At 44.3% G+C, this 18,666-nt stretch overlaps 1 protein-coding gene across 1 annotated transcript in view; it reads left to right on the top strand.

The window, feature by feature from the left end:
- nedd9 (neural precursor cell expressed, developmentally down-regulated 9) overlaps window positions 1-18,232 on the top strand; it is a 34,433-nt gene extending 16,201 nt beyond the window's left edge. Inside the window, exons 3-7 of the mRNA XM_061058869.1 lie at window positions 10,944-11,042; window positions 11,969-12,106; window positions 14,535-15,701; window positions 15,905-15,994; window positions 17,189-18,232. Of these exons, the coding sequence (XP_060914852.1) occupies window positions 10,944-11,042; window positions 11,969-12,106; window positions 14,535-15,701; window positions 15,905-15,994; window positions 17,189-17,740 (2,046 nt within the window). The 3' untranslated portion in view covers window positions 17,741-18,232. The remainder of the gene's footprint in view (window positions 1-10,943; window positions 11,043-11,968; window positions 12,107-14,534; window positions 15,702-15,904; window positions 15,995-17,188) is intronic.
- Window positions 18,233-18,666: the final 434 nt, after the last annotated feature.

Here is an 18,666-nt window from a genome sequence, read left to right as displayed (position 1 = left end):
TACAAAGAAAGAGAGGGAGATGAAAGCGTACATAAATCAATATTAGAGAAAGGGTTAAGAGGGGGAATAAATGGAGAGCTGTTTGTTTTCTGACCTGTGGAGACCTGTCTTTCAGATCAGAAGGGATTTACAACATTGCCAACCCCTCTGGTGGGTGTGGTCATTAGATGTGATAGGACATGACGTTTACACATTTACTCCATGGCCTGCTTCTTCTGCCAGCCTGCCACGACTCTCCTCGTTGTTATATCACACACATACAGCGAAAAGCAGCTGAAAAAGAGATTGTGGGTCTGCAATGTGAAATGTGCACAGGGTGTGCCGGGCCTGGCGCTCACCACAGAGCAGGGTAGTGTTTTTGTGCAGCGCTCCCATTTAGCTTTTCTTGTATTTTGGCACCGCGTGTGCAGCAGAGCCAGTCTGAGCCACAGAAGGGCAGTGAGCCTGGGAACAAACCTGTGGAAAAGCAAACAGCACAGAGCTGTTTTTTTGGGGTTTTTGGTGGAGCCCAGCTGCCTCAAAGTAGGTTTTCTGTATTTATCTGCTGTACACAGGGTGGCTGGCAAACCCTGGCATGGTGCTTTACATTGTAGCTATAAATATAATCACCCAGGCAGTGTGTCCATTACGTATAATGTATGTGTGTTTTTATTGGCTGGATGGTATATCATCGAGGACACATATAGCTCAGGCCGTCCTAGAACACACAGCCTGTTATTGCACACAGAACAGTTTCCCTTGTACATTTATTCTGATGCAGAGGCAATTATTTGAACAAATAATCATCTCTGTCATATTTATATTGAACTCTGAGGAATAACTGGGATGAGTGGTTTAGCTGCTGCTTCCCCGCAGTGCACAGGTTCAATGACGGGTCACAACAGAGCGTTGGTAAAGGGCAGGTAGATGGTAACATGATGACATGGGGTGACGTGTAGACTAACTGTAGAAATGGAAAACAGATTAAAATGTCTGAATGAATAAATGTTGAGTAAACTGAGTCAGAGTACAGAAGAATAACTGTAGAATAATTACAGCAAGAGGAGATTTCACCAGTTTGGGATTCTCCAGTTCAAACTAAAATCCATAAAATTCTCAAGAATATTTATGAAACCAAAACTTTGCAAAGTAATATCAACATGTCTGTGGTCTATATGAATGTCAGTGTTGGTGGTTGTTTTGTATTGTTAGCTAACACTGGCATTTTTGAACACAAGCTAATGTTACACATCTTTTAGCTAACATCCGCTGCAGCTAAGCATTTCTTTATGTTAGCTCGTTATGCTAACATTACAGAGAGTGTTTGGATGTTACCTAATGTTGTCTAGCATTAGCTTCCTTTAAGCAAACATTAGCTACAATAACCAACTTGAAAAAGCTATCAGAGCACATAAGCTACCGTAAGTGAATGAACATTAGCTTGTGTTAGCAAACAACAGCTGCTTACGTCAAGCTAAAATAAGCTAGCATAGTTTTGATTATTTTGGCAAACAAGAACTTCCGAAAGCAACAAGAGAAACGTTATCAGGTAACATTAGCTACCTTAACTGTAATTCAAGTCACTAGTGGCAGCTTATGTTAGTACATTTAAGCTAGATGTTTCTTTGAAACTGACATTATTGAGCTAGTTATTTATTTTACATGTAGCGCTCATCGTGTGCTAGTGTTCAAATATATGCTATCATCTCTGTCATATTTATATTGAACTCTGAGGAATAATGTTTGCCACATCAGCGGTTTTCGATATAATACTTCCAAAGTCTTGGTGAAAATGATCCTGATGATTACAATGGGAAGTCATCGGCAGGGCTGTGCTTGAACAGGAAGGGATAATTTTCCCGTTTATTCAACCGTTAAAGTCTTTCCAACACCTCAGACATGATCATCCCTCCAGGAGACGGGGAGTAATTATATGCTGGATGAGCTTTTAATATCCTGCGGTGGTTTTTTTTTTTCCTCAACAAATCGGCTCCTGCAATCATAGAAATGAGCTAAGGTGTGCATTTTTCCAGGTAAATAGGCAGCAGACGCCGAGGGCTTAGAGGACTTAGTGTGATTCAGTTTGTGATAAAGTAAGCCACGGGCACGGGGAGCTCGGAGGAGAGACCTGTCAATCAAGCTGCACACGGCTCCGTCAAACAACACCTCTCTTTTCCACTAACAGGCCTCAAGGCTCGGAACAAGAAGATAACATGGGAAATTAAATGTGCTTCTCATGAGAGACCATTTTGTGCTGTAATCATGTTATTCAAGGAATGGATTCAGTTTTGGACGTTTAACTTTCCCACCAATCTGTGGCTATCAAAAGTGGCGCAATTATCCGCGGTTGTTCCTGTCCGTTCAATAGAAATAGAAAGTGTGTTCACTGTGTGTTACACTTCTATGTGTGTGTGTGTATCAGAGTATTTCAGGAGTTCAGACAGGGGCTCTGTTGTGTTCCAGTGACGTCTGACCGTGTTACAAAACGTCTGTCGGTTTCTGTGGCCGCATTCATAACAGACAAAAAAATCTGATGTTAAGACTGCAAAAAAAAAAAAAAAAAAACGATTTCAGGGAAAAGTAGAAATAAGGCAGCTAATTTGGCCGTCCAGTTTTAGAAAGTAATCGTTCCTTTTGGCATGATTGTTAGGTCTGTGTTGAACCATTTGACCAAATAAACACTTTGAGCTTTCATTAGCTTTTTGGTAAAAAGTCAAAGAAACAGAAACTTACCGTAACTAGACTGATTTTAGAAACATGTTTCCAGCGTGGTACAAAAAACACTATTGGTCTGATTTAGTTATTGTCTTTATTGGCACACACTGCACAGAGCTTTATTCTTTATAACTCATCCATTTCGAGGATATTAAAGGCTTTATACGCGATTTTTTGATCCAGCAGATGTCGCCCTTGAGCACCAGCATGAAACCAAAACAACTCGCGCTGCATTGTTGTGTTAGCATGCTAATGCTAGCGATCTTTATTATGCTCGTATCTTCACACTGCATGTAAATTTACCTGAAATGAGCGTGATCTAGAAACACAGTTAAGCAGTGAGTACAGTATGTTATTCTTCTTTTCTCTAGTCCCTCAATTAAACAACTTTTATACATGAGGGGAGGAGTCAGCCGGCCGTCCAGGCGATGTAAACAAAGTGAAGATAGGACTCGGAAAACTCGGAAAACATCACAGACAGTGGGACTCGGGTGTTACACCCATTGTAGACAGTCATGACTCACAGAGTTATTTTCAGAGGATATACTTGATTTCTACATTTAAGTGTGAAAAATCACATATAAAGACTTTAAGGCAAAGGACAGAATAATGCCAATATGTGTGCATCAGCTGGAGATTCATGTGTGTGTGCATCCACAGATTGCCTCTCAGATTGTCCTGCATGATGATGATGAGCATGATGAAGTACAAAGAAATTCACATTAAGGTCAATAATCATCCAGTTTATCACAATATTTTGATTGTGGCTTCTTCTCGGCAGCAAAAAAAAAAAAATCCAATATTCAGAGGTATGCTTTTAACCAAACTGATGATGAAGTTACTGAGGTAAACTGACATATTGTATACATAAACCCATACCAGATATCGAATTATCCAGGGGACACAACCAGCCAACCAGCAGCTGATTCCACTTTGAAACTCTATCACCCCAAGTGCACCTCGTCGCAGTATTTTTAGAGATTATTTTTGTTTTCCTGAAATCCAAAGCCTGACCTTTGCCCTTAAAAACTCTTGTTTACTGCAGCTCATCTCTGTGGAGCAGATATAAATGACAGGCTGCGAGTGTTGACTCATGCCGCATGTGCTAAGAGCTGATGGAGCTGAAGGGGAAAACAGACATTTCCTTGTCTTAAAGTGCAACACGGACACACACACAGTCGCTTCCCCAAGTGATTATTAGGACTGATGCATGCCTCCTAGACTGATAATCCCATCTCGTATTACCCTAAAGCCTCCCTGAGAGAAAGGTTCCTGCGTGAGCTTCACCATGCTGAGCTTTAAAGTTCCTTTCAAAGTGTGTGTTGTGCCAACCCCGGCAGTGCAAATCCAGATTGGCGACTGGTTATTTTCCCTTCATGTGGTGTGGTGATCTGGTATTAAAAAAAAAAAAAAAAAGGCACACTGAGGTTTTGGCGCTTTCTGCCTCTCTGGATGTTTGGTTTGATGCTGAAGCCTTGTCCTTGGGTGACCCTCGAGGGAGGGTGAGCTACACAGCTGCCCCCCTCCCAAACCCCGCTTAAACCCTGCGTCAAGGCCTCCGAGCTGCTTTGAGCTCTCGGGCCACACAAAGAGCCTCCTCACATGGAGGCCAAGGAGAAGCCCTGCGCCGCCTTTTTATCATTCTGCTCTCAGAGGCCCCATTTTTCATCTTCTTGATTTTCCCCTTTCTTCTCCTTGGGCTCTGAAAGGTGTGTCTGTTTCACTGCATCAGTCTCCCCCTCAGTGTTCTTGTTTCCTCTGTGCCTCCCCCCTCTGACTCAGGCGCTGAGGTCACCGCGTTCAAAGATGGGTTGGGTTCAGAGTGCAAAGATCTCCGCCTTGCTTCTTATCTTCTCCTTCCAGACGGCCCTTTCATTCCTGACTTCCCCTCCATGAGGTCTGCTCCCTGTATGGGCATTTCCTGCATCAGTGTGTCATACCCATAGATCCAATCAGCTCATTGGTGCCATAAAGAGGTATAGCTGCAACAAAAGGGCTTAATAAACTCCCAGACAACTGAAGGAAGTGCTCTGATAGCTGTTTATGGGCCCTTAAGGGTGTGCCATCTACCTTGATGAAGTCCTCTTCGGGGAGAAACCAGGTTGTGTGTAATGAATGGCTTGTTTGTTTGCCCCGCTCATATTTTCTCGGCCTAATCATGCACACGACAATCCCCAGCACCAGATAAGTGAGTTATTTCTTCCTGCAGCGGGGGCCGGCTCCTTCAGACGCTTGTCCGCTCGCCATTGTCGCGGCCGTGATGAATCGCCGGCCCGCGAGGTTTGACCGTGGGGGCGAGGTCATAAATCAAGTCGCAGACCAAAAGTAATCTGCTCTGCGGCCGTGCATACTGAGAGGACTTTCTCCCCTTGGAAGTTTCAAAACTTGACAAATGAACAGAAGAATAAGGGAGGCAAACGCTCTGCTGAAAGTTAACATTTAAGCAGCAAGGTGGCAATTACCGAAACCAAAGACTTGACATTCAGATCTTTTCCTCCAACCAAAAGGAAGGGATTCAGTTAAACAGAAGGTGATAGAAGACGAAAAGGGGAATAATCCCATTGAAGCCAAAACAAGTGCAGAGTTTTAGTCACATAGATCAGATTTTTATGACTTTGTTGATCCAATCATTGAGTCAAACAAAGTACCCTATGCTATACCTCTGAGTGTAGTGCTAACCAATCAATACAAGCAAGCTAACATGCTAATGGATGAAGTTTAATACCTCAATTAAATTGTAATCTGCGTGACTTCTATCTGTAATTACCGGGGGAAAGACTGAAATAAACTACTACTTCTTCCTCTAACTATATTAGCATTGTCATTGTTAGCATGTTTGCAGTTTAGCCTAAGTATTGCCTTACCTCAGCACAGCCTCACAGAGCTGCTAGCATGGCTGTAGAGTCTGTGTGCCAAACCAAATAACCCATACTAAGTAAATGGTAAATGGACTTGAGCTTATATAGCACTTTTCTAGTCTTCTGACTACTCAAAGCGCTTTTACACCACATGTCACACCCACACACTGATGGTAGTGGTCGCTATGTAGTATCATCCATCAGAAGTAACTAATCCCATTCATACACCACCGAAGCAGCTGGGCAACATCGGACATGTTGCCCAGCTGGAGATTGAACCCTTGACCTTCCGGTTGAGAGGCGACGACTCTACCAACTGAGCCACAGCCGCTCCAAGTATGGAGGCACATTGAGAATGTATTGCGTTCCTAATTCATAGAATGCACTTTTGTGTTTACAAGAAATGCCAGGATGTAGCCTACACTGGTTTGGCCATAAATTGACCTACAAGCTGTTTAATGCAGAATTCCTATATTCTGTTAAAGTTGGTTGAAGGCAGCATGTTACTACTGCCTTTGTCTTGTTCCTGATAAAGAATAATCCAACTATGTAACTCTTTGTGTATTTTAGCAGTAGCTTTTTTCATGGTTATTAAACTAAACCTCAGCTATACTGTGTTTTGTAGCAGAGTTAGCATGCTAAAGCTCTACACTTAGGTGTTGACCGAGGTAAATGTAACATCTTAATGTCAGATTTTTGGCATTGTTAGAATGGATTTAGCATTTAGCGTTAGTTCAAAGTACTGCCATGCCTTCACACATCCTCACAGAGCTGCTAACGTGATTGGAGAGTCTTTGTCGACTTCCCTTTCAGGATTAGCGGGTCATTGAAGACATTTCTCATCTCACATAATCCCCCTTCTTTTCTCAGAGGACTGTCTCATGATATTGTTTTTTTTTTTTTTTCCTAGAAAGTAAACAGTGAACGTCAGACACATCTTTTAGCATTACGTCTCTTCAGATTAGCGTTGCCAGTGGATTACAAAAGCTGCTTTGATCAGAGGGGATGAAAGAGGATCCTTTATTAGTGCTAAAACGAGTGTGTTCTCTTTAAACGCTCCTCATTAGGGCCTTGCTCACTGTTTGGGTTTCACCACTTGGACGTGTTATGGAGATGGCCGTGAGCCTCGCGGGATTCACCAGTTAATTACCTGCATTAATTAGTTTGGCACTTTAATAGGCTGGTGCCGCTCTGAGTGGCGGAGGGGAACATTATCGAGCAGTTCTGAGGAGGGAAGGAAAATGACCCAAAACACGCGGCAAAGGGACGTTTTAGTACCGTGATTCAGCAAAGAAGAGAAGGGCGCAGCCTACATTACGACGCCGTCGCAATTCAAAACACAAATCTGACCTGAAATATGACTGGTAGCACGGTTAGGTGGAACAGCTGGTGGTGCAGATTGGATTTTCCATTCGACCTTGCACCGCGCTGACATAGTTACAGGTTTAAAAAAAAAAAAAAATCTTTTGCAGCATTCAGAGGAGATGAGGAGGCGTGAATGAAGACATGGATGGATGAAATTCAAAAAGAGTGGCCGTGTCATTGTTACCGTCTTTTCTAAGCCGACCCCTCAGTGACAGAAGAGTGCATTAGGGTTGTTGATTTGTGTCAGCACGCCATTAGCAGACGGGAAGTGGCTGTGCGTGCATGTTGTTTGTAACCAATGAAGTGATGATTTCCTGCGAAGTGTTAACCACACACACGCTCTGTAACTCCAGACCAGAGGGGCAGAAATGAACCATTGCTAAGGCTGGATGACAATGTTGTAAAATGTAGTGTCAACGTGGGTCACCAAGGCTTTGAACTCAAGTTTTGTCTTCTCTGTTTGTCTTTCTTTATATTTTATATATTTTACATTTTCATAAAGCAAACCAAAGGCCAAGATATGAAATGTAAACACTTCCCTGGATTACAAGATATGAAAGTCAGGTAGATTTGAAACATTTATTTATGCATTTATAAGACACATTTCAACAGCTAAGACATTTTAATGGATTCAAGACATTCAAGGCTTTAAAACCATTTATAAAAGACACAAAATAACACATTCAGCTCGTATTTTTTAGGTTTTTATGCCTTCAGAGACAGGACAGTGGATAGAGTCAGGTAGAGAGAGAGAGATAGAGAGAGAGTGGGGAATGACATGCAGGAAAGGAGCCACAGGTCGAGTTTGAACCCGGTCAGCCCGCTTGAAGACTATAGCCTCTGTACATGGGGCGCGACCACTAACCACTAGGCTACCGGCGCCCCACTTTCATGTGATTTTAAAGCGGGGAACTTAAATAAGATAAGCTTTACAAAAACAGATTCAATAGGAGGTGAGAAGCTTCAGTGCAGTGAAAGGTATAACTAGTCTAAAATCAAATTCAGATACAACAGTGTAAGAGAAGTAAGGAGTTCTTTAGCTGCACTCGAGTTTCACAAACTGACAAGATGAAAGGTGAAAATGAGTTCAATCAGGTGATCCATTCGACTGTTCAAAGAAAGCAGGGTGAGGTTTTTTTTCCACTACCTACACATGTGCAGGAGAGGTTTATCAAAGAGATAAGTCATATCCATTTGTCCACAGAGGTCGTTCCTCACAGGAGCTTCAAGCAAATCTGTTCAAGATGAAAATTAGGTCATGAAAAAGCAGTGCAGTGATTTTAGATCTGGGATGATGATGTGTTTGAGTCTGCAGAATAATAACAGGGTTGTATAATCACAGTTTAATTCTGCTGATCGTTCGCTCCTTCACTTAAACGTCTTCAAAGCAAAGCACTCGTCATCAGTCCATAAAATCTGATTCTAAAAAGCTCATGAGGTAGTTGTTGTCGTTATGACGACACCTCTCGGATCACTGTGAAGTTAAGCTGTAAAGTCCTACTTGCCAAAGCCTGAGCCTGCAGAGTAAACACAGAGCCATGAGTCACCCCCCCCCCCCCCCCCCCCCCCACCCCCCCCCCCCCCCCCCCCGTTACGCGTAGGAGCGTTAACGAGGCATCTATTTGACTCCTCGGGGCACTACTTTAAACCTGATCTCTCTGCCTCCTCCGTGAAGGATCCTTACAGCCTCCTATCACCTGAGCAAGAGAACAAATGTTTGCTCAAGTCCGCCTTTGCTCTTCATGATGTCATCGCCCTCTGAGCAGGCCTGCCACCTCCGCCGGCCGCCGTCGCCGCCACGTCAGAGCCAACCTCATTTGGTAGCGGTAAATATTTACCCACCAGCAATTACAGCAGCGCCGAGCAGCCTCGGAGCAGCAACAGCCTGCTGGGTAAACAGAGGGTGGAGAAGGGAGATAAATGAGCAGTGTGCATCTGGCAGCCGCCGCTGATGGAGACTGAGGGCTGCTCCAAGCGATGACACGTACCTGCGAGGGGGGGGAAAAAAAGGTCAGCCAGGTCTTTGACGGACACCTAGCTGCCATCTGCGTGTGACAGCCGAGTCCAGAGTCATCGTCTGCAGGCGGGACCAACCCGCAGGGCGGAGCGACCTCCAAGAATCACTTTGTAGTTTCTTTGCAAAAAAAAACACCAGCCTCCCAATCTGAAGCACATTCATGTTTAACAGTGAACATAAATATGTGAAGGTTAGTAACGTAGATCCAAAGCAACAACACAAAAGCAACTAAGGAACTTAAAAACTAGAATTACAATCTAGCTCAGTTGCTGAAAGTACGCTGGCTGAGCGACAGAACATGACAAGCCCCCCAAAAGCAGCGAGGCTATTTCTTCCTCTGCTGGTTTTATTTCAGATCCTGGTGTGATGCGTTTAAAGCCCACACAGTGTATGTTTCAGCCCCTGACCCCACAGGGCCCTGTTGGGGATGATGTATACTCGGGACAGGAATGCCAACAATGAGCACCTTAAATCACCACGGCCTTGTTCTGATCGCCCTCTTATGAGAACCATATGGACTCCTGTGAGTCAGACTCCAGCTCACATGAATGGCATTCCTTTCCATACTAGGAGACGTACTCTCATTTTTCCGTTCATCTCACTTTCCTACCCTTTTTTCATAAATCTCTTTTTACAAACCAGCCCCCCCTCCTCCTCCTCCTCCTCCTCCTCCTCCCCTCTTCTCCATCTCTTCTTCTTCCTCAGAAACATTAATCCCGTTCTCAGTTTGGCTGAAAGTTACAGCTCCTACTGCTCCGGCTCGCGTTTAAATCTCTCCACAGTACCAGAAATGTAACGAGGATATAAACTCTGCCATACTCATGAGTGGATGCCGGGACTAAAGTCTTAACACTTCCCCGGAGACTTCTCCCCCCCCCCCCTGCCAGGAAGCCATGCGTATGCTTCTTATTTCGGAGGCCTGTTAATGAACCCTGCTCGCTCCAGAAGTGGTGATAGCCGTGTACGTGGGGGCATAAAGGAGGAGTTCAGGGGGCTCAGAGAAAGACATTCCCGGCATTCCTGTGTCTGTCAGACGCAGCAAGGAGGTCTTAAAAGGGATCGCGTCGGGGGGGGGGGGATGGAAACATAAGCATTAGGAGGTGTGGAAAGACTGATTAGTACGGATGGGGGGGGGGGAAAGAGAGGAGTGAAAATGTGGTTTTAAAAACTCGTCATTTATTTATGAACTTCCAAACTCCATGTGATCTGCAGAGTCCCTCTGCACCTTTAAGAAAAAGCTAAAGACCCAGCTCTTTCATGAATACCTACTAACTTAATGATGATGGTCTCCATATTATTGATGATGACGATGGTGTTTGTTTGATAACGACGACTTATAAGATGGTTTCTATACTGATTAGAGCTCTCAAGAACTGCCCTCAATGTTGTGCTTTGCCTCTGGTCACTTCCTGTCAGCACCTGTGTGTCCAATCAGACTCAAAGCTGATCGTTTGCTCTTACTGACATTGTTCACTTTATTCTAGATCCTTGCTTGTGTTGTTCTTGTTCTCTGATGTACGTCGCTTTGGATAAAAGAGTCTGCTCAGTGAATTGTAGAGTTGTAGAATATTATCTTATATCAGAGTTTTTCTTTAATACCAGGAACCCGATGACCGCTTCTAAAGTTTTTAAGACTTCTGGATTCTGGTATGTTTGCCTGTTCTGGATCATAATGTGGTGCACAGCTGACAGGAAACAGTCTCATGTCGGACTCTGTGCTCTGCAGCACCAGCTTTCTGTTTATCTCCTCGCTTCCTGGGTTATTTACAAAGCAGCCTGAAACAGGGAGGATGTCGTCGGAGCATCTCATGCCCAACTGTTATCACTTATTGTCCCCGGGTCACTCAGGCTCTGGGATTAAAAACAGAGGTTACAACAATGGGGGGGGGGGACGTACACATTATGTGCAGCTGGGTGACCACATGAGAGTGTGTTTTGTAGTTTGCTGCTTTGCCCCAGGTGTCGTTTTTCTGATTGTTTGTCTCCTTCCCCCCGCTGTGATCCGACAGGTGGTGACCCCGACCAGAGTGGGACAGTCGTACACCTACAGCCCGGGACAGCACAACCAGCAGGACCTCTATGACGTCCCACCGAGTAGAGCACAGGGGGTAGGTGTCTCACGTTTCCACAGCATGTACAGTCGTCTGTTTTTATTTAGTCTCTTTTAAAAAATCGAATAATGAAGCTGCGTTTAAATCTCATCATGTCAATAAATCATCAGTGCACATTCTGATTGATTTCAAGGGACAATTAGGTGACGTGTTGACTAACTTTACTGATGTCATGACAACTCATGAATTGTAAAATCTATGGTAGGAAGCATGAGGGAGAAGGAAACGAGAGATCATAAAATAAGGTCAACGTAAGAGCTGTTTCTTTGAACTTCAGTTTGTTCTGTTTTTATTCTCCACCACACATCCTGTTCTCTGCTGCAGTGACCTTCATTTCTCAGAAGAGATCCTCGACAATTATATTTCTGTCCAGTCATCTCGCCTTAAGCTGAAAAAAACTACTTCAATACGTCCGTTTCACTCATGCAACAAAGATAAGAGTTTTGTAATGTTGCATTTTTCTTCCTGAGTCGTGTTTTAACTTTAGCAGAAAATCTTTCTCACAATGTTTAAACCCAGTTAAAAAAAAACCTTTAGAAAGTAAGTGGTGTCTTTTATGTGGCCAAGTGACTTCTGGGAAACATGGAAACCACGAGATAAACTCGAAGCGTCCTTCACTTGAAATTGGTTTTCACATGAAGGACTATCATGAATATCCTTTTAAATGAATCGACTCATAAATAAGACTATTACATTTCCTGTTCTGTGAGAATCAGTCTGCCTCTGGAGATTTTAAGCGCTGAAAACAACAAATCCCATGATGCAACACTCTTTTAACTGCATTAGGCTACCTTAGAGTTATTGTTTTGATTAGATTATCCCGAGCAGCCAACAAACCCAACCCTTTTCAAAAGAAAACTTTGTGACATTACTCAAACCGTCCAACGTTTTCACTCACTCATTGTCTTACCTTTTCATTTCAGGTTTACGATATTCCACCTGGTCAGATGTTTCCTGCTGCGAGAAACCAGGGGGTCTACGATGTCCCCCCGTCTCAGATGGACCTGAGGACCGGGGGACATCACGAGGGCGTTTATGACATACCTCCCTCTTCACAAGGGGTGAGAGAAACATTTCAACACTTTGCTGATTTTTCCACCAAAATGAGAGCGTTCATCAGCCCGACACTCAATGTCCTTCAGTCTTAAAAGGAAGTGGTGGCAGAGAGTATTATTTTATGTTTATTGATACAGTTTCTAGTGTTTCTCTTAATTGTGTGTAATAAATGAATAAAACGTTGAATGCCATATTTATGACATTCTTGTGGCGGCGCTAAATGAACGCTTCGCCTGCCAGTAGACTTAAACCAGAACTCCCAGAGTACAGTTCAGTGTCGAGGACATAACTCTTCTCCTTCCAGAGCCTCTAAGATTTCACCAGACTGCCAGACCCGACCGGGCCGAGAGCCATCAGTTTGTTTGTAATAACCTGAAATGTGCCGGGACCTGTTATTTGCGTCATTCCTAATTACAGTTTTGGGGTAAGCCTGTCTAGCTGTAAAGAGTGCATTTCAAGGCTGATGGAAATCACTCACAGGCGGGCGTTTCACTCGGTCCCGCTGCGCTCCCATCGTGCTCTGCGCTCTTGAGTCGAGTTAGTGGGAGGTCAGAGCTTTCGACGGGCTCTTGACTTTGCATTAGAGGAAGGAATCAGAGGCAGAAAGTTAGAGGTTTTAAATATAGTATCGACACAAGCCAGGGAGTATTTCACTTCCTCAATGTCTAAGTGCAGCAGTTCTGTTTAGACGCTGGAAACCAGAAGTGCAGTCAGCTTTTTCCAGTGAGCTGATTTCTTAACTGTCATGTAAACACGAGCGGTGGTTTCTCTTGGAATTATATTGTCCCTTTAGTGCATTCTTTTTTAATTTGAGGGCAACTAGTGCCAATCAAAAAGCCTCTGATTCCAATTGGAAAGAATTACCCCCCCCCCCGCCCCCCGCCCTCAGAGGAACAAACCGTGTGAGATGGCAGATTTACACTTTATCTGTTCGACAAATAATCCTGTCAGAAGTTTCATAAACTCACATACTGCATATAAGAAATGGACCTAGCATCTTGGTTTCAAAAGTGAAGCCAATTCAGAAGTGACTACAACCTGCATTCTTCTTTATGGCCAGCAGGGGGAGAAAAACTATCCTGATTCTCACTTGATTTATTACCCCATTAAAAAAGAAAATCTAATGAATTTATAGTCTCAATCTCTAATTTCTGGAGTTCCTCATCAAAGCACTTTGTTCATTTTATAATCTTTTTGTCCTGTTTACATTATAATGGATGATATAGTAGGGTACGCCTGAGGGCATGGCTATCTGCCCCAAATATGTCACTCCAGGCTCCAAAAACAAGATGGTGACGGCCAAAGTGCCAGCCTTGATTCTTCGTCGAAAACTCTCGTCCTAAATCCAATGGGTGACATCAAGTTAGCTAAATCCTCTCTTAAACACAGTGTATGGACAAATAAAAAAATGTTTCCCAATAATGTGATTACCGACGTGCTGCATGTAAAGACTGATTTACAGAAACCACACAAGTCCTCTGTTCACCTGCATCATCTGGTTTTCTCTGATTAAATTGGTAACTTCCTTACATCGTGTTCCTGATTTATAAGGAACGATGGTCTGTTAGTGTTTAGGACGAGCTCAAATGAAGAACATGCCGTCTGAAGTCTGAGCCACGTTAATGTGGCTACAGAAACAGAGCGAGCGGCCTGAAGAGAGACGAGTGTGTGTTTGTCGAGCGCTGTAGGTTAAACTGAGGATAAATTCTGTTTCATGTTGAATTGTTCTGAAATTTTGGATTTAAAGGCTTTATATGCAAATCAAAACAACTTGCGGTGCATTGTTTTGTTAGCATGCTAATGCTAGCGACCTTTATTATGCTCGTATCTTCACACTGCATGTAAATTTACCTGAAATGAGCGTGATCTAGAAACACAGTTAAGCAGTGAGTACAGTATGTTATTCTTCTTTTCTCTAGTCCCTCAATTAAACAACTTTTATACTCGAGGGGAGGAGTCAGCCGGCCGTCCGGGCGATGTAAACAAACTGAAGATAGGACTCTGAAAACTCTGAAAACATCACAGACAGTGGGACTCGGGTGTTACACCCATTGTAGACAGTCATGACTCACAGAGTTATTTTCAGAGGAGATACTTGATTTCTATTATATTTAAGTGTGAAAAATCACATAGAAAGACTTTAAGTAAAGGTGCAAATAGTGATGATTGACATTAATGATTAATAAGAAGGAATAATTCCTATTTGGTCCATACATACAAACCTAATCTGCAGATCTTAAAGTGGCGTCTTCAAATCCTCTTTTTTTTCAATCAAACCAAAAGTTGAAAAACCAAAAGCCCTTTCAGTGAATCCAGCCCTTCTGGATGAAGTTGGAAACAGCCGACACAAACCAAATTTGATGTTTATTTCTTGAAAATAAAATCCTGTTTGACAAAGCTGTGTCTGATCATCTTTATTGCCCTCCTCTGCAGGTCTACTCGGTGCCTCCCTGCAGGACCAACCCGGCCCTCGAGGAGGGGAACTACGACTTCCCGCAGCCTCTCAAACACAAGCAGGAAGGCATCTACGACGTGCCGCCGCCTGCCCTCACCAAGCCCACCCAGAGCCCCCAGTCCCATTACGATTTCCCCCCCAGCGTGGAGCCTCCTGCCCACCACCAACAACCGAACGGCAACGGCAACGAAGGCATCTACGACGTGCCTCCGCCTGCGCTGCACTCGGGGGCGGGGTCTCAGCGGGATGTGTACGACTTCCCTCGGGGCATGCAGCACAGAACGTCGCCGGCCGACAGAGACGGCAGCAAAGGCGTCTACGACATCCCCGCTCAGGACGCTCGCGCTGTAGCGGACGTGACGGACGGAGTGAACCGTCTGTCTTTCTCGAGCACGGGCAGCACGCGCAGCAGCATGTCCACGTCCTCGTCCTCCACCGGGTCCAGCTCTGAGGGACGCCTCGCTCTGGACGTGGACGCCGCTCTGCAGAGGTTGCACCGCCTGCAGCAGTGCGTCGACGCCTCGGTCGGGGCTTTGCACTCGATGTCCGCCTCCCCCCACTGGAGGACTTTCCCGTTCATGGAGCGCCACGCTAACGACGTGCGCACGGTGCTGGACCGGGTGCGGGCCACTCTGGGGGACTTTGTCGTGTTTGGCCGGGGGGCCGCGGCGAACGCCACCGCTCTGTCGGACTCCAGCCTGCACAGTAAACTGAGACGACAGCTGGGCCGCCTGGAGGACTCGCAGCAGATCCTCCTGCAGATCTATCAGGTCCTGGAGAACTGCAGCTGGGCTCTGAACGCCTTGGCGTCGTCCGGCCGACAGCACAACAAGACCGACGACCTGGATCGCTTCGTCATGGTCTCCAGGACGGTTCCCGACGACGCCAAGCAGCTGGCGTCCACGATAGGCGGCAACGCGGAGCTGCTGTTCAGGCGGACGCACATGGACGGGTCGTTCTCCATCGGGAGCACGCCTGAGGAGAACATGATCCACCCGCTCACCTCCCCCTCCTCGGATAACGACAACTACGGGGGGCAGACCAAACCCTTCCCCGTGTCCTCGGGCCAGGACAAAGACAACATGAACAACAGTGAGAAGTGTGTGAAGAGCTGGATGGAGGACTACGACTATGTCCACCTGCAGGTAAATGTTCAAAAAGAGAAAAGTTCATTTAAAAGTGAAAAGTTGCAGCTTCTTAATCGCGACAGAATTATTATTTTTTTTCATTTTTTTGATCATTTCTGTTTGACCAGAATGTCTTGATATGAAAACCTCTTTTTGACCTTGATCCTAAATCAGTGTGTCAGGTGAAATATCAATTTCTTATCTTGTTGTCTTCTCTTCAGGGCAAAGACGACTTCGAGCGGCAGCAGAAGGAGCTCCTGGATAAAGAAAACATCATAAAGCAGAGCCAGGTCCAGCTGGGACAGGAACAGGTGAGACTCTCACTCCGACGCAGATGTTTCGATTGTTGCTAAAAGATTGATATCTTTACATGATAATCCATCATAAATATTTATATATTCATATCATACCATCAGACACGCACAGCTGGTGACATTTAGAGTCTCGTGGGTGCAGAGACGATGAGACAGAAGCCAGGCGACTTTTCTTTTTTCTTTTCATGCAGCCAGATGGAATCTTGTAGTTTCACATGGTGTGGAAACAATTTCACCAGGATTTAGGAGCCTTGAACACACATTTACTCATCAGACTCAGACTGGGATGCAATTCCATAAGAACAAGCTCATTCCTCCTAAAGCTTTTTAGTATTTAATTTGATTTAAGGAAGTCATGTTTGTACTTTAACTCTGATTGATGCATTGAAGTCATTTATATTCAGTGTTATAGACAAACATGTGAAAAGTCTGTCCTGAAAACTGATTTTAAGAGGCAGGGCTGCAGCTGACTGTTTTTATTTACTTAGTCAAGACTCTAGATTTGTATTTATCACATGCTCATACTGTACAGATGTGCAGTGAAATGCAAATGTAGAAATATAAGCTTTAACAAAAGGAAATATATAAATATACAAAATGTAGAAGATGTAAAGGATATGAAGTGTCCAAGGTGTCAAAGTGCAGCGTGTGAATGTTTGGTGTGTGTGCATCATGTATGTTACAGTCACATGTCATGTGTGTTATGTTAATGAGGTGCTATGTTTTGACCTGAGAAGGGCGGAGTTAACAGTCCTGACAAAGCGCTTCACATATTACTAACTTATACATAAACATACTTATTTCTAATCTAACAATTACAATCAGCCTATTAAACTACATTTCTATTGTTAAGTAGAGAAAAATGTACATGTGAACTTTTCAGAAAGACGTCCTGTTAAGTGCTCGTTTTTAGACTAAGAGACTAAATCTGAATAAATCTGCACATGTTTCTGTCATATGAGAGAACAACAAACATCAGGTCCTTGTGTTTTAGAGGCTGTGATTTTTGAATGTTTGGATTTTTCCTTGAGAAACGATTAAACAAATCAATTTGCAGCTTTATTTTGAGGTGAATTATTCTCTAAGCAAAGCATGAACTTTAAATTGAATCTTTGTATTTGAATATTTTGTTAAATCAGAAAAGAGTGTTTTTAAATTAATCTTTAATCTCGATCCTGTCGCTCCTCACAGATCAATCAGTTCAAGAAGCTGGAGCAGGAAGTGATCAAACCCGTGGAGAACGACATCACACAGTGGATCTCGCACCAACACTCGGGCCTGACCTCCACCTCGCCCTCTGACTCCTCCTCCTCCTCCCTGTCCCCCTCCACCCCCGTGTGCGCCCGGGACCGCGAGCTGCTCGGCTTCTACTCGGAGCAGTGCGAGCAGCACTTCGTCACGCTCCTCAGCGCCGTGGACGCCTTTTTCGGCTGCGTCAGCGCCGGGCAGCCGCCGCGCATCTTCGTCGCCCACAGCAAGTTCGTCATCCTCAGCGCGCACAAACTGGTCTTCATCGGAGACACGCTGTCCAGGCAGGCGACGGCGCCCGAGGTGGCCAACCGGGTCATGAACTCCAGTAACGTGCTGTGTGACTTGCTAAAGACGGTCGTGGCCGCGACTAAAACGGCCGCGCTGAACTACCCGAACACGGCCGCCATCCAGGAGATGGTGGACAGAGTCACAGATCTCTCACATCACTCGCAGCAGTTCAAAGAACAGTTGATGCAGTTGGCCAGTTTGTGATTTAGGCCCGTGCTGCTCCGCTGAATCTCCCCACAGACTCCACATGTACATGCTCCGAGCATAAATCTATATATTTACAGTTCATTTATATAAATATATATATATTGCTCCTCATCTTTAAGCCTTTTTTGATGTTGTAAATAGTCAGTTCTGTAAATATCTGCTCTATTTTTGTTTAGATTGTTTTATATTATGGTATGAATATATATTATGTAGCTGCAGTTTTTTGGTGTCTGTAGGATCATGTAGACGTTTTTCATAACATTCCTGTCGCATATTATATATATATATATATATATATATATATATATATAAGCACCTTATGAGATGAGTCCTGTTCTTTCATTTTTACCTGTAGAATGTCGTTGATGTGTCTTACTGCTGGATGTGACAGTAAATCTCCCTGTAAATCACGTTATTGTGGAAATGTGTGTGTGTGTGTATATGTGTGTGTGGAGCTCTCCACAAAGTAAAGGATTGTCTTTAACCGTGGGACTGTGTGGTTTATTTCCTCTGACGTAACAAAGATGGAAGTATGATTACAGTAAGAGAGAGGGAAGCTGTGATTTATTTAGGTTTTAGTCATAGACTGTAAATATTAATGTTTGAAGCCTGAGTGACGTCAGCCATCTGTTCCTGCAGGGCGCTCTGGAGGCTCATCAGCAGCAGCCGCCATGTTGGAAATGCTGTCTCAGTCTAACTTTCAGTCAACCTAACGACAGGCGTAGAACCGGAGCTGAGGCGGGTTTTAAGCCCCTTGACGAACCGCACACCTGTCAATCATGTCAGCTACGTGCCTAACTATGGATAACGTACCGTTTTCAAAATTGAAATCGACTACAATGTCTACAATGAGTGTAACACCCGAGTCCCACTGTCTGTGATGTTTTCAGAGTTTTCAGAGTCCTATCTTCAGTTTGTTTACA

This window comes from Labrus mixtus, chromosome 16 (assembly GCF_963584025.1).
Source record: "Labrus mixtus chromosome 16, fLabMix1.1, whole genome shotgun sequence".
Lineage (NCBI taxonomy): Eukaryota > Metazoa > Chordata > Actinopteri > Labriformes > Labridae > Labrus > Labrus mixtus.
This window is presented reverse-complemented; position numbering and strand designations above follow the sequence as displayed.